Genomic DNA, 15,347 nt, shown 5'->3' on the forward strand with positions numbered 1-15,347 from the left:
CAACTGACAATAGAGAACATCTGTATGAATTAGTTATAACTTTGTGTGTGTGCGCGTGTGTGTGTGTGTGTGTGTGTGTGTGCGTGTGTGTGTGCGTGTGTGAAATTATAATAAGGAAAATAAGCACAGTTTAAAATGAATTAATAGATGTGCATGTGGGATAAAGTCTTGAATTCATTAGATCTGGTTCAATTATTTATTTTAAGACATCACTTCTACTAACACTCTAGAATAGGTTTGATAAATTAATAAACAAATCACAGTTTAAAATCGAGGTTCCTTAATGCCATAAAACTTTTTGTCGTCACTGAATATTTACATTCCAAAAAAATTTGTATTTTTAGTGGATTAATAATAATAATAATAATAATAATAATAATAATTTGTTTCATTTTATTCATTTTTTGCAAAACTTTCCATTCAACAAAATGCTACAATGGCATAAAATGTGATTATTGCAATAATTAATGTACACTTCTTCTTTCAATGGAATACTAAATATACTCACTTCTCGGAAATCAAGTAGGCGAATCTTTGTTCTTCAGAACATAGTTCTTCAGTAGAAGATGAAAGTGACCCTAGACTATCCACAGGAAGGGTATTATCATGGCTTTGCCTGCTATATTTATTTTTATTATTAATCACAAGGAACAAAGTTTAAGCTAAAATCTATTTTAAAGGGATAGCTCAAGCAAAACATTCTGTCATCATTTACTCATATTTTACTCCACTTATTCCAAACCTGTTTGAGTTTCTTTCTTCTGTTGAACACAAAGGGAGATCTACTAAAGAATCTTAAAAAAGAAAAAAGAGAAATGCCATTGACTTCCATAGACAAAATTCATAAAGATTTTGAACCACATATTAAAATTTTCATTTTTAATTGGACAATCTCTTTAATGTTCTATAGTTTGGTCTAATGGTGAGTAAATCAGCAAATCATAATAATATTTTGTGCATTATCCATTTAAGACAGGCTCAAAGTGGACCTTTTTGCAGTTATTCGCATCATTTTCTATTCAATTTAGCATTTTAGTGAGATATTAAGAACTAGTTTTTGCTGGATACTAGTCTTTGCTTTGGTCAGATGGCGATCATAACCACACTTTTTTGAGGCACCAAAAATATTTCCTACAATGTTTTCAAAGTGCTTACCATACTATTTTACTACAAAGTTTTTATTTACAAATTTGGATTTAAACTAAGTTAATCCATTTTTATAAATATTGATATGAGATTAGAATAAAAAAAAATTAAAATAAATAAATATGAAAAAAAAAATATTTCTTTTTAAATACAAATTTTAAAAAAAGGAATCTGGTAAAACTTGTTTTAAAATAAAAACTGTAGCCTATAGGCAAATAACAAACTGGCCAGCTCATTCAACTTTTCTCAGTCAGAATTTGGCCACTTGAATAATTAAAAAAATATATTTGTCTTAAAGCCTTCTTCTATCTATAATTTGTACAATTTATGATGGCATAGAAGTCAAAAATAGGATGAATGGGCTCATTTAGGAGTCATTTTCTGGACTTTGTCAGTCGGGTTGGGTCTTTTGCCACCCCACAAAGCTGAATTTATATTCATTTATATTAGGCTTGACTACACCCAATGAAAAAAGTGTTACATACAGTGACTCTGAATAAATAAAATATTTTACATAAATAAATTTATTTATTTATTTATTGTTAAATTCCAATGAATTCCATTGTTGCATAATCCATAGTGTTGTATAGGATTCATACAAGCACCGAGGGTAAATAACAATAACTGAAAACAGCCTATACAGTATCGACACGAAAAGCAAGCTCATCCTTAAAAGAGAAGGGGAAGTTAAAATGTAAGTGTCATTCCATCCCAGCCTGTAATCTCTTTACTCAGGACAGTGTGGGAGGACCGAGCGACCCACCGACACAAACAGAGAGAGGGAGGGAGAGAGAGCGAGAGAGAGAGAGAACGGAGGTGTGCAGTGAACAGATCATTACCAGCGCAGTTTTCCTCTGTCAACATCTCTCGGAGATAAATGGGCGAACTCTTGTGTTTCGCTTCCACCAAGTATGATGATATGATACGCGGCAACGTGGATGTATTTTTTATGGTGCTTTTCTGCGAGTTTTCCGACTGTTGGAAAAAAGTGGATTTTGCAAATGTGAATTTGATGTCAATTTAACGTCGAAACGAGGGTTCCGCTGTGGAAAGGGGAGCAGAGAGAGTTGCTACGGCAAAAAAGTAGAGAGCGGGGACACTGGGCTCTCCACACGGGAGTCAGCATGCTGTCCGCGGGCGGAGAGGAGCTCGGAACCGACTCTGTTGAACAGTGTGCTGTGGGAATGCCGTTGGATTTACACGTTCCGTTCTATTCGCCGAGCGCTTGAAGAACACGGAGAGGTGCATAAGTGTTCAATGGGATTACATTATACGGATAAAATCATGTTTAATAAGGTAGGCTGATTTTGAGGGTTTTTTTTTTCTTGTGGACGAGCTTCCCGTCAGAATTTAATAGTAGCCTATTCATATCTAAAAGGTAAAAGTGTTGCGCACCGTTGTCAAGCTGAAAGTTCCATTGCTCTTTTGCAGTTTTCAGTCATTTTATCTAAAACTATTCAGCTGTTACTGTGGGCTTTTAGTTGTTTTGCCCCCACAAACTGCTGCGTTCGACTATAGAGCTTGTCAGCGTTTCAGCATCTCAAAGAACATATTTAGTGTAAATAGTAGCCTCGATAACTGAAGCGGTTTATCTGGTTAAACATCACTGCGTGTCACAGCACCGTTTCTCATTTACTCGGCTCTCACTTACCAGTGATTATTCATTCACAACAGCTTCGCTGCTCTCTCAAGTTTACCTGATCCGACTCGAAATGTTCCCTACGTTACAAACTTCTGTTGAAATACTGTATATTTCAAACTTCACTCGTTTATTTCGTCTGTGAAATGGGTTTTTGTGGATACACGCTGTAAAAACAGCTCATTTTAGATATCCTGGTGAGACTTTCTCCGTAAAAATATGGTGACGTTTTTCAGCCGTAAGGAGCTCATATTAGCGCCTGCAAATTTCACCGTTTTTAACAGTATATTTGCGTACCTTAAAAATAGTAGCTAGCCGACACAACAAAATGTACTGTATACGACACATAAGCCTGCTGAACGTGATAAAATAGAAGACCAGAATGAGCAAAAGTCAGTAAATGTAAGCTAGCCAGTAGTCTACAGTAGGCACAGTACAGACCCTTAAATCTTACATGAGTGCAATGAACATTATATATATATATATATATATATATATATATATATATATATATATATATATATATATATATATATGTGTGTGTGTGTGTGTGTGTATATGTATATGTGTGCGCGTGTGTGTGAGTGCGTGTGTGATGCATTAGTTTTGGTAATACATTTTAAGCCTATTTCTTTTTACTGTAAATTACCAGAGGTGACTCCTATGAAATGTACTTACAAGTGCATTTTTTTTTTGACAAATCAAATATAGGAATTTAAGGTAAAAATGCATCTATTATTAGGTAAATCATACACTTAAAATAAAAAAAAATGCCCAAATGTGAGTAGACACCCACCCAATGGTTGGGCTTGTCCATTTTTAGCCAAATTTGGTAATTTTCACTGTATGTCTGATAATATTTTTTTCTTCTAAAGAAAGTCTAATTTGTTTTATTTCAGCTAGAATAAAAGCAGTTTTTAATTTTTTAAAAAACATTTTAAGGTCATAATTATTAGCCCATTTAAACTATTTTTTTTCGATAGCGATCAGAACAAACCATCATTATACAATGAATTGCCTAATTACCCTAGCCTCCCTAGTTAACCTAATTAACCTAGTAAAGCCTTTAAATGTCACTTTAAGCGTTATAGAAGTGTCTTGAAAAATATCTAGTCAAATATTATTTACTGTCATCATGGCAAAGATAAAATAAATCAGTTAGTAGAAATGAGTTATTAAAACCATTATGTTTAGAAATGTGAAAGAAATCTCTCTGTTAAACAGAAATTGGGGAAAAAATAAACGGGGCTAATAATTCAGGAGGGCTAATAATTCTGACTTTAACTGTGTGTGTGTGTGTGTGTGTATATATATATATATATATATATATATATATATATATATATATATATATATATATATATATATATATACAAATATACACACACATACACATTACTTTTTACATTTTAAGTATTTTGCTGTATACTCTATTGTTCTGTTTCTTATGAAGTTTAATATGATTTTACACATTTTGGTCTATCTAACTAATATATATATATATATATATATATATATATATATATATATATATATATATATATATATATATATATTATTTACATATTAAAAAAAAAAAAAAATATATATATATATATATATATATATATATATATATATATATATTTAATTTTAATTTATTTATTAATTTATTTTTTGCTAATGCATTCTTTTTAAGAGATTTAAATTACAACTGTCACATTTTGTTTCTTTGTACAAATAAATGTTCTCTTGCCAGGCATTGATTGGCTTAACTCTATTAACAAAGCAGATGGTACAGGCCACAAAAACAAAAATCCAGTGCAATGATGTTTACTGATGGCACAAGATATCAAGACGTTTATTAATTTGAGGGAAATACATAAATACAAACATTACATATTTGAACATAAATCATTTGTTGGATTATTCAGCTACAACGTCAATGTTATCATATTTCACAAAATGTAAAAGTCACAAAAATAAAAGAAAGGTAGAAAAAAATTACCCCTTAGCCATTTTTTTCCATCCAATGTTTGTTAAAGGGCAGCAGCAGTAAATTACAGAAGTTATATTGAATAAAACAATGCAAGTTCAGCTTACTTTAATTTTTAAGCTTAACTCAAGTCACTCAGAAATATGAGTATTGCAGTTTGACCATTAGAATGTAGTTTTGATATCTTGATCTTGCTCAAAAGAAAAAAAAAAACAATATTGATCAGGTATTGCAGGTAGAGAGGCTAAATTATAACCAATCCCATTTAATTTGACAGCCAGCATTTATCACTCTGAGCATTGTAAGACACCCCCACCCCCAACTTTTTCGAGTGTTTTTTTTTCAGTTATGTTTTTATTTTATTTATTACCTTAAGCTACATTCAAAGAAATATTCAATGACCCACAATTAGTATACATTATTGTAGATACATTTCATAAGCAGTAGCCTTGTACAGTTCTTGAGCAGACTATTAACACAAACATTATACAGTACGAAACCATGTACACCTTTCACATGTTTTATTAATTCATTTTCCACCTTTTTTTCCACTTTCCACCAAGTTTTTAGGAGGTGGGGGAATGTGTTTCATATTTCAAGTTATGCTTTTGAGAGTTATTGATTGACAATGCCTTTAAGTTTTATGGACTTTTTTTTTTCACAAAGTCTGTACAAATCAGGAATGTATAAGATTTTTGGCCAAATGTGATTTTGTTGTGAAACCACACTTGCATGCATTTTAATTTTTTCCTTATTTTGAACAGATCTCTGGAACCAAATGTCACGTCTCCTGGAAACAGCTTGGGCTGGGGCCCATCAACACTTGACAGGAGGCCGGGAGGTGGACGATGTGGCTCAGTGCTTCAGCACCATCTCAGTCACACCCTGCTTGGGCCCAAGTGAAAGCAGTCCTGCAATGATCTGACTCCTCAGCATGGATGGCTTAAGTGAGAGAACCTATGTGCTTTAATGACACCACCTTGTCTAGAGAAGGACTAGAAAAATATCAAGGGATTACTCCTCGGCTTGAATTCTTACATTTATCTTCAAACTGCACATTAGAATAGTCTTTTAAGGGACATTTTGCCGGCTTTGTTACATTTCCATTTTACTCCCTCCAACCACTAATTTTGCCTTGCCATTTCCTTTCCCTTTTTTCCATTATGGAGTTTCAAACTGGATTTTGGAATAACGATTGGACTTCATTTCTTCGCTTTTGGTTGACAGTTTTGTTGAGCTTGCATGTGCAGTTCAGCCCCGTCTCCTCCTGTCCCGATGAGTGCCGCTGTGATAGAACATTTGTTTACTGTAATGAGAGGAGCCTAACGTCTGTGCCTCTGGGAGTGCAAGAGGGATACAAGACCCTCTTCCTCCACAACAATCAGATCAACAATGCCGGCTTTCCATTGGAGCTACACAATGTTGCCTCTGTAGAAACTGTTTACCTGTATGGAAATCAGCTGGATGAATTTCCCCTTAACCTTCCGAAGAATGTCCGAGTGTTGCATCTCCAGGAAAACAACATCCAGACTATCTCCAGGGCAGCACTTGCCCAGCTACACATGCTGGAGGAACTCCACCTGGATGACAACTCCATCTCAACTGTAGGGGTAGAGGAGGGGGCTTTCAGGGAGGCTCTCAGTCTCAAACTACTTTTCCTCACCAAAAACCACCTAAGCAGTATCCCTATCGGATTACCTGCAGATCTCAAGGAGCTGCGTTTGGATGAGAATCGAATTGCAGACATTGACGAGGATGCCTTTCAGAATGTCACCACCCTGCAGCGACTGTTACTGGATGGAAACTTGCTTGAGGATGAGGCCATTGCTCCTGGTACCTTCCAGGATTTGGTCAATCTCAAAGAATTGTCCCTGGCACGCAACTCCCTCACCGCTCCACCACCATTGCTCCCTAGCGTATCCCTAACCAAGCTCAACTTACAGGAAAACCAGATAGACACTATTGAAGTGACAGCCTTTGCTGGACTTAGTAAACTAGAAAAGCTAGATATCTCCAGCAACCAGCTTCAGATCCTTCCACCGGGTGTCTTTGATGGCTTGAGAAGTCTGAGAATCCTTAATGCTAGAAACAACCTCTGGCGCTGTGATTGTAGCATTAAGTGGGTCATTGCATGGCTCAGGTCTCTGCCTTCTGCGATAAATGTCCGTGGGTTTACGTGCCAGAGTCCAGAAAGGGTGCGTGGCATGGTTATACGAGAACTCACCTTAGATGCCATTGATTGCCCCGCAGGCACTGTTCTTCATCCCTGGCCAACCCATACATATCCTTCTACATTACCTCCCCGCAGAACCAGCACCATCACCAAAACCACCTCCAAAACCTCCCACATCACTACCATTTCACCCACTGCTTTTTACCCAGCCTCCACCAACCCCACACCCCCAGTGCAGCATTTCCCTCCCGGTCCCCTCCCACCCTACGAAGATCCCTTGAAAATCTCTTTTCATGTTGTTAACTCCACCTGCATTGATGTGAGCTGGGAGTCTTACTTCACTGTGACATCTTACAAGGTGACTTGGGTTAAGATGGGCCAAAGTTTGATGAGTGACATCACTCGAGAAAGAACAGTCCCAGGATACCAACGAAGGCTTAGTTTGTCAAATTTGGAGCCTAGATCTGTCTACCGTATCTGCGTGTATGTTCTGGATACTCTTAACACTTACAGACCAGGCGAGGATACTATCTGTTCTGAGGCTAAGACCAAATCCACGTCCACATTCTCTGAATCGGAGCAGGCTGCTCAGCAAGACAACACCTCCACACTTTTATTGGCCGGAGTGATAGGTGGGGCAGTGTTGGTGGTCTTAGTGACGCTTCTAAGCTTGTTTTGCTGGCACATGCACAAGAAAAGCAGATCGCCGTCGTCCAAATGGAAATACAATCGTGGCAGAAGAAAAGATGACTACTGTGAGGCCGGCACCAAAAAGGATAACTCCATCCTGGAAATGACTGAAACCAGCTTTCAGATAGTGTCGCTAAACAATGAGCAGCTTTTAAAAGGGGACTTCAGAATTCAGCCCATCTACACACCTAATGGAGGAATTGGCCTCCGAGACTGTCACCTTAGTAACAATAGCATAGCTTACTGCAAGAGCAGTAACGTTCCCAGTGTGGACTTCCTCCACACATGATGCTTTTCAATGGATGCTACAACCATTTGTTCAAAGAACATGTAGTTCAATATACTGTACAATACACGTATACATATAAATATATAAATATATATTTCCAGGTGCAGTCAACATGGTAATTTATACTGTGGACAAGTATGTGGAATTCTGCTATATTTTCTATTCTTAGTAAATATGAAATGGTTTTGTAATTTGTGAGGCTCAAAAGTGGCTTCGCTCAAGGATGCCGCAGATGTTTTGTAAAATCAAAGCACGTTGGCTACCTGCTGCAAGCGCAGGCCATTGGTTTTGGCTCTCAACCAGTTGAAGATGTTGCTAACCACACAACCAAAATATGCCCTTTTTGCTGAAATACAGCTACCCCTTCACACAACAGTAGTTAAGATAACACAGTGGTCAGGAAACCAAAACACCGCTGATTAAGCTGCAGTAGAAAAAAAAGGAGCAGAGGTTTTTTTTTTCAGAATTGAAGTGCACTTTCTTAATGCAGCAGAGAGCATGAGCAGTCATTCAGGAAATGAGCTTTTGTGGAAATCACATTTGAAGGGAAAAGGGACCACTCTACAAAACCATGCAGTTCCACTATGAGAGGTCTGTGAATGCGGTAGGGAGATGGCCTGAAAGGTTCCTGTGCAAGCATTTTCCAGGGCATATTTATGTTTTATTTTGCCCACAAGAGGGCAGCTTGTTTCAGTCCATACAAGAGGATAACAGCTTAAATGGAATACAAACACTCTAGTGTGTTAAATCCATGACTTTTATGGGAATAGCTTTTGTGCTTGAGCCTTATTTTCAAGCAATTAGCAGCCCAAACATAAAATGAGGTAATGTAAGAGCTAAACCGCTGAGGTAAACTATTAATATCCTGTGGGAGCTCTGTAAGCTCCTTCATGTTTGTTCTAATTATTAATCACTGAACATTAGAATACAACAGAAATCTCAAACTTAAAATCTGTAATTCACTTCTGTATACTCAAATTGGCCTTTCTGAACATGCTCTGTGATTTACAAATTAAGCCGGGGCTTTACACCCAGGTTCTCCTCTCTGAATATTTATGGTTTATCACACGAATGTGATCAGGGACATTTTACAGCGACATCCACATCATTGTCTAGCTTTTTCCTTTACTGACCAAAACCCCTTTGTAATCATGCATCTCATCAGGTGGGATGATGAATGGCCGTTTAAACAAAAGCCTTCTTTTTAGAGAGAAGAACTGGCACATGCCGGATTCAGTCTTTGAAAGAGTTTCAGATCCCTGCATGACTGCAATTAGGACTATTTTTTTAATGGTGCACCAGTATTCCAGGATAGAGCCAAGTTTGGAATGCAGGCTTGCTGTGGAGAAGCATTTATCATGCGCTGTTACTCATAGACTTCAATTGCTTCGACAAGATTTCATTTTGAGAGCCGAGATCAAACCCCCACTGCATAATCCCGGGTCCAGGAAAGGGGAAAGAAAAGCAGGGGTTATTTTCACTTGGCAGGAGAGTTCTGGATTAGGGAGGGGGTTTGTAGTTCTAATGGTGGTCCTAATTGCCTGAGTTAACCCTTCATCTTGACATTAAGGGGACGTTTACACAACAAAGTTTTCAGCCAAAAACAGGACATTTTTAAAAACGTTTTTCTGTTCGTTTACACTATAACATTGTTTAAAACATAAATTGAAAACTGTTTCAAAGTGGAAGTTTTTCGATATGCTGCTGTTGTCTTGACCATTTTAAACACATGAAAATGAAAGCCTTTGCCCTGCAAAAAATTTTGTGTTTAATAGATGTCTAATAGACATCTAACAGTAGACAGCTTGCCTAAAACAAGGCTAAACTTAGGCTGTCAGTGAAAATCTAATAGACATCTAAAAATAGCCCAAAACTAGACTAGTCATCAAATAGATTCTTTATATGTGTAGTCATTCATTGATGTTTATTTGATGACTGGTCTAGTTTTGGCCTATTCTTAGATCAGATTTTCACTGACAGCCTACATTTAGCCTTGTTATAGCCAAGATGACTATGTTTAGATGTCCATTAGACATCTTTTAAAAACAAAAAAATGCTTGCTGGGTGAAAGCAATGACGTCACACGCATGCATAGTATGTGTTTAGGAGAAAGTAAATTAAAGTATAGTGCAAACAAACATACACAATAATGAATTAGTATGTGGTAGGATTGTTTGCTTGTACACTCTCAGAAATAAAGGTATGGGAACTGTCACTGGGGCAGTACCTTTCAAAAAATACATATTTGTAACCAAAGAGTCCACAGTGGTACCTCAAAGGTACATAATAGTATCTAATTGTACCTAAAAAAGTACACTTGAGGTACCATTATGAACACTTTAGGTACAAATATGTATCTTTTGAAAAGGTACTGCCCCAATGACAGTGTAATGAGTGATAGTTTATTGTTGTTCCCTAATGCTGTATTAGCAAAGTGTGGCTTTATTTTGAATTACAACCTAAAGTGATACACATGGCAAACTATACATAAGCTATGTTTCCATCTACTGTTTTTATATGCATTTCGAAAAATTGCTTTAAAATGCTAGATGGAAGTGCCAATGTGCAAAAGATGTGCATAAAAACTTTTGAGCAGGATAAACAATTAAGTAGGGTAAACATTTTATCAGATGAAAAACTGCATAAACTGTGAAGGAAACCCATTTACCTAGTAAATTCTAATATGCTCATCAAAAAGTTATGTGATTTTTGTTATGACGTTTGGTATCAAAAATGTGCACAATTAACAGAAAGTTAATGGAAAACCCATGAACCGACCACATTGCTCAACATCTGAAATGTTGCTTGGTCATTCTAACATCCCTTAGCCAATGTCTGTCATCAAATTGATTCAGTATTATTACCTTCTAGAGCTGTCTTGAGTGACTGTGCTCTCAAAGAAATTTCTCGCGCCTCCAAAAGCCTCTGCACAGTCATTGTGTTTTGTCATTGTCTTCTGTGCACAGGCCTGTAGCCTGCCTATTAAAGGGCGTGGTTCTTTTTTATTAAAAGGTGGACCTTTTTGCAGTTATTATTCTCAAATTGGGAGTTTCAAATACTGTTAGTGACATTTTAAGCACTAATTTGTGCTTTATTAGCTCGTCGGATGGTTATCATTACCACACAGTTTGATGCAACAAAAATACTTCCCCTTCTATGTCAAAGTGCTTATCATACTATTTTTCGTTTACAAAAAAATATGTTTATTTACAAATGTGCATTTATACTGTAAGTTATTACAGTTTTACATACATTGTAATGATATTAGAATTTTAGAAAACTTTATTATATAATACTAATTTATTATCATCCGTTATAAAAACACAACAAACAAACAAAACAATTGGGAATCTGTTAAAACTAGTTTTAAATTAAAAACTGTAGCCGATAGGCAAATAAAAAACTGGCCAGCTCATTTCCTCCATCACAATTTGTCCATTTAAACAATAAAATACTTATTTTATAGGTTATTGTATTGGTTATTCTTCTTAAAACCTTCTATTGTTTTTTTTTTCACAATGGAATGCTGTCAAAAAAGGGAGAAATTAGCTTATATAGGGGCCGAATTCTGCACTTTGTCAGAAGGAGTGGGTATTTCGAACTATCTGAACCCTCAACCAGATCATTTTGAAAATGTAGATGTGAAGCTTTTTCAAAGCCCAAAGGTAAAACTTTTTCATCTTTTTTGAGAAAGTCCTCGCTGCAGCCCGCAGCTTGATGACGTACTGGACCAGGTCCACTACGTAATGGATGATTGTCTACACCTCCTCCAACCCTAAACCTAACCATCACAGTAACATGGGCGTTACCTAATTACAAGGTCCACTACATATTGAACCAGGTCCGCTGCATCATTGTGGTACAGACTGCAGTGAGGACATCTTGTTTTTTTGGCAACATCTTTGTCATGTAAACGTAAACCAAGGCTCAGACTACATTGCTGGATTCTTGTTTACATCAGATTGCTTTGGAATTAGCCTACTCGCAATCAAACGGAATTCTTTGACTTACAGTTGGAGCTTGCACAGGTTAACTACCAACCAAGGTTTATCTCAGTGGCACAAAATGCTCTCTAAAAGAAAAAAGGGCTACTGCACTTCTATGGTTTTAAAAGTATTTCTCCTTAGCATCCCAGCAGGCTACTTCGACCGTACATCCCTACTTTCCTGGAACATCCCTGTGCTCCATTTCTCATTTAAAGGGTTTTAACTGATGTGTATACTATTAACAATTCATTTCAAATCCTGTGGCCACCCGTAACTCTTTTTAACAGACTTCCTCCACACAAGTCCGGTGCGGTTGTCAGGCTAAGGTTCCCCGAGAGGAGGCGGTTGTGGTGGCGTGGACCCAAATGAATCGCTGCAAAGTTAACCCGTTAGTGAGATAAATCTATCCCAAGCCTCTCTCTCTGACATAATTTCACATTGAGAAAACTAATGGCTGGCTAAGCAGAAGAACTTATTTGTGCCACTATCCAGTACATCAGTCGTAGTCCTAGCTAGCGTGGAGGGTTTTTGCTGGGTCATTACCAAAACCAGAAATGTTTCATCCTAAACACTAACGGTTTTATCTATTGCCTTACCGTAACCCAGCAGTATGTCTTAATGTGGTTCATTTGACATTCATTTTGTGGATTACAGCGGAGAGTCGCACGTTTTGAAGGCAGGACTGAATGGGAAGCACACATTTTGAAGGGCAATTGCAAAAAGCATCCTGACAGACATCCGTACATGACATTGCTAACAAGCCAAGGTCTATCTTCCAGACAAGAATGGCGTGCTATGATTCAGAGTGACTCATTGCTTCGCTCGTGTGGCGTACATTGTTCTTTATTTTCTGTGGACGAGCTGGAAATCACAGTAGTGGCCCTGTAGCTGAATGGATGTATTACACAATAGGGACTGTGAGCAATGCCTTGCGTCCGTAATCCAACCCAACAGTCAATCGGTCTCTTGAAAAAGCACATTGATTTGGTTTGGAATAATTACTCTAAATGACTGTGAGGTCAGTCTGAACAAAGCACTACCACAAATGTGGCTGAATTCGTCTGTGATCTTTGTGTGTCCCATGCATTCTTTTATTTTTATTTAAAGTGATACATTTTTCGCTATGTTTTGTACGTTTTCATCTATGTCGTTTGGTCAATATATATACTAATGCAGTGGTTCCCAATTCTAGTCGTCGGGTCTCTTATTTGATGCACAAAGATTAGTTCATGTCTGTTAACAAGTTGATCTGAATAAGAAGTGTTAAGTACGCAAAAAAATATATGTTTTTTTATTTAAACTACTTATTTAAAATGAGCCGAATCAACACAATTCTTGATTTTGTTAAGGGGGACAACTTAATTGTTTTATGTTCAATCCACTTAACCTACTTTCTCCATGTTGCTCCAACACAAATCGATTGTATGGAGCCCACTATTGTTTTACAGTGTAAGGAAAATATACAAAATGTGCAGTGTGAGGGGTACTGATGACTGGGATTGGAAACCACTGCACTAACACAATGTTTTCACATTGGTTGACAGTGGTTTTACATTAGGATTAAGCAAAATATAGCTGATTTGTGAATGAATCAATTACAGAATGACTTTTACTAATGGCAACCAGAAAGCCATGACAGGTTGAGCAACAACCATAAAGTGTGTCTGTGTATGTGTGCGTTTTTTAGCATTTTGGGTCTTTTATTTCTTCACTTTGAGGATGGGGAGTGATTCTGCTACTTTCGAAACAATCTCATGTTAAAGATATGGTGATTTGTTTGGTCTGCAATCTTTTTGCAAGTAGAACCCATCGGGAACCAAAGTAACTTTTGATTGCTAAGTACATTTAGTTTGTTTTCTTTATTTCCACTACTATACTGTTGTTGTCGTCCCATGTATGTGCCTTCAAATGAACTTACAATGTAAAGTCCTTGAAACCTTTAAATGTTTTTGCACAAGTTGTAAATAGACAAACCAAGCTTTTTTTTTTTTTTTGAAAATAAAGGAGCCATCAAAAATGACCTGTGATGAATTTGTCCATTTTAACAAAATCACACTTTTTTCATGCTTTATGTTTTTGTCATAAACATAAACAACACATTGCACCCACAGATGCTCAGTTAGGGCTGGGCGATATGGCAAAAATGCAATCTCGATAACTATTTTCCATATTGAATGATAGCGATATATATATTTCGATTAAAGTTGTTAATGCTTCTATATTTAAAAGAGTATCCCAGTAATGACTGAAGCCGCAAAAATAAGTACATCTCTGATATCAACACACTTTTAGGCCCAATCCCAATTTTACCCTGTAGCCCTTCCCCTTACTCCTACTCCTCGTTTTTGCGCATTCACGTAAAGGGGTAGGGGTGTCCCAATTCTCTTTAGCTTGAAGGCGCAGGGCTAAGGAGAAGGGCTAGATAGCCCTCGAAACAAAGATTTTTTTTAGGACCACACTCGAAACCCAGGGGTAAGAAAATTTCACAGAATACACCATCTACAATGGCAAAAAAGCTTCACACGGAAGTAAGGAGATGCACAAATTAGTATTTTTTGTCATTATTACACATTTTTACAACAAACAAGCACATGTTTTAATACATTCATAACCGCGTTCACAAAAATAAAAACTTTCGCTATCTATAATCCCTAATAATAACTCCTGTATAGTCATCCCACAACATTCTGACACTCAATGACACTCGAATACCCTTCAGAAAATTCTAGTTTCTGGGAATTACATAACTGTCTGGTATAATGTTAATGTTGTTTTTGTGTTTACATAGATGAATATGGCCACGATAAATGCACAGTATTATTATGAAAACATGATATCATTGCCTTCAGTGATTTCCTGAAGACAAATACCAAAAAATAACGCATCTGGAATAACAGCAGTCATGATCATCGATCTCATATGAAGCAAGAGATCACAAGGACATATGATGACGTGTGCAGGTGCTGTAGTGCTGTCCCAATTCTTAAGGGTAAATTTTGAAGCCCTTCCCATTCACACTCTGCTTCAAGGGCCAAGGAAGGGGCAGAGGTAGGGGTACAAAAATAAAATTGGGATTGGGCCTTAGATTCCCATTATTGCACATTTCTGCTGTGATTGACTCGATATAGAGTAAAAAAGTCCAGAGCTTATCATTGTCATTGACATCAATTTTATCGCGATTCGATATAATATGGTTTATCAGCCCAGCCCTATGCTCAAAATCTGTTTGCAGAGAACGTAAAAAAGCCCCCCTGTTTATTTTTTTCCCCAGTTTGTGTTTAACGAAGAGAAGTTTCTGTGTGGAGTCTGCATGTTCTCCCTACGTTGGTGTGGTTTTCCACCGGGTTCTCCGGTTTCCCCCACATTCCAAAGACATGCGACATGGGTGAATTGGGTAGGCTAAATTGTCCTTAGTGAATGAGTGTGTGGATCTTTCCCAGAGATGTGTT

At 37.0% G+C, this 15,347-nt stretch overlaps 1 protein-coding gene across 2 annotated transcripts in view; it reads left to right on the plus strand.

The window, feature by feature from the left end:
* The window catches only part of flrt2 (fibronectin leucine rich transmembrane protein 2), an 85,715-nt gene extending 71,797 nt beyond the window's left edge, over window positions 1–13,918 (plus strand). Inside the window, exons 1-2 of one of the 2 annotated variants that reach the window (XM_056480804.1) lie at window positions 1,965–2,442; window positions 5,525–13,918. In XM_056480804.1, the coding sequence (XP_056336779.1) occupies window positions 5,924–7,912 (1,989 nt within the window). In that variant the 5' untranslated portion in view covers window positions 1,965–2,442; window positions 5,525–5,923 and the 3' untranslated portion in view covers window positions 7,913–13,918. Of the gene's footprint in view, window positions 1–1,964; window positions 2,443–5,524 lie in introns of those variants that run through there. The other variant, XM_056480805.1, reaches the window with a different exon arrangement.
* Window positions 13,919–15,347: the final 1,429 nt, after the last annotated feature.

This window comes from Danio aesculapii, chromosome 20 (assembly GCF_903798145.1).
Source record: "Danio aesculapii chromosome 20, fDanAes4.1, whole genome shotgun sequence".
Classification (NCBI taxonomy): Eukaryota; Metazoa; Chordata; class Actinopteri; order Cypriniformes; family Danionidae; genus Danio; species Danio aesculapii.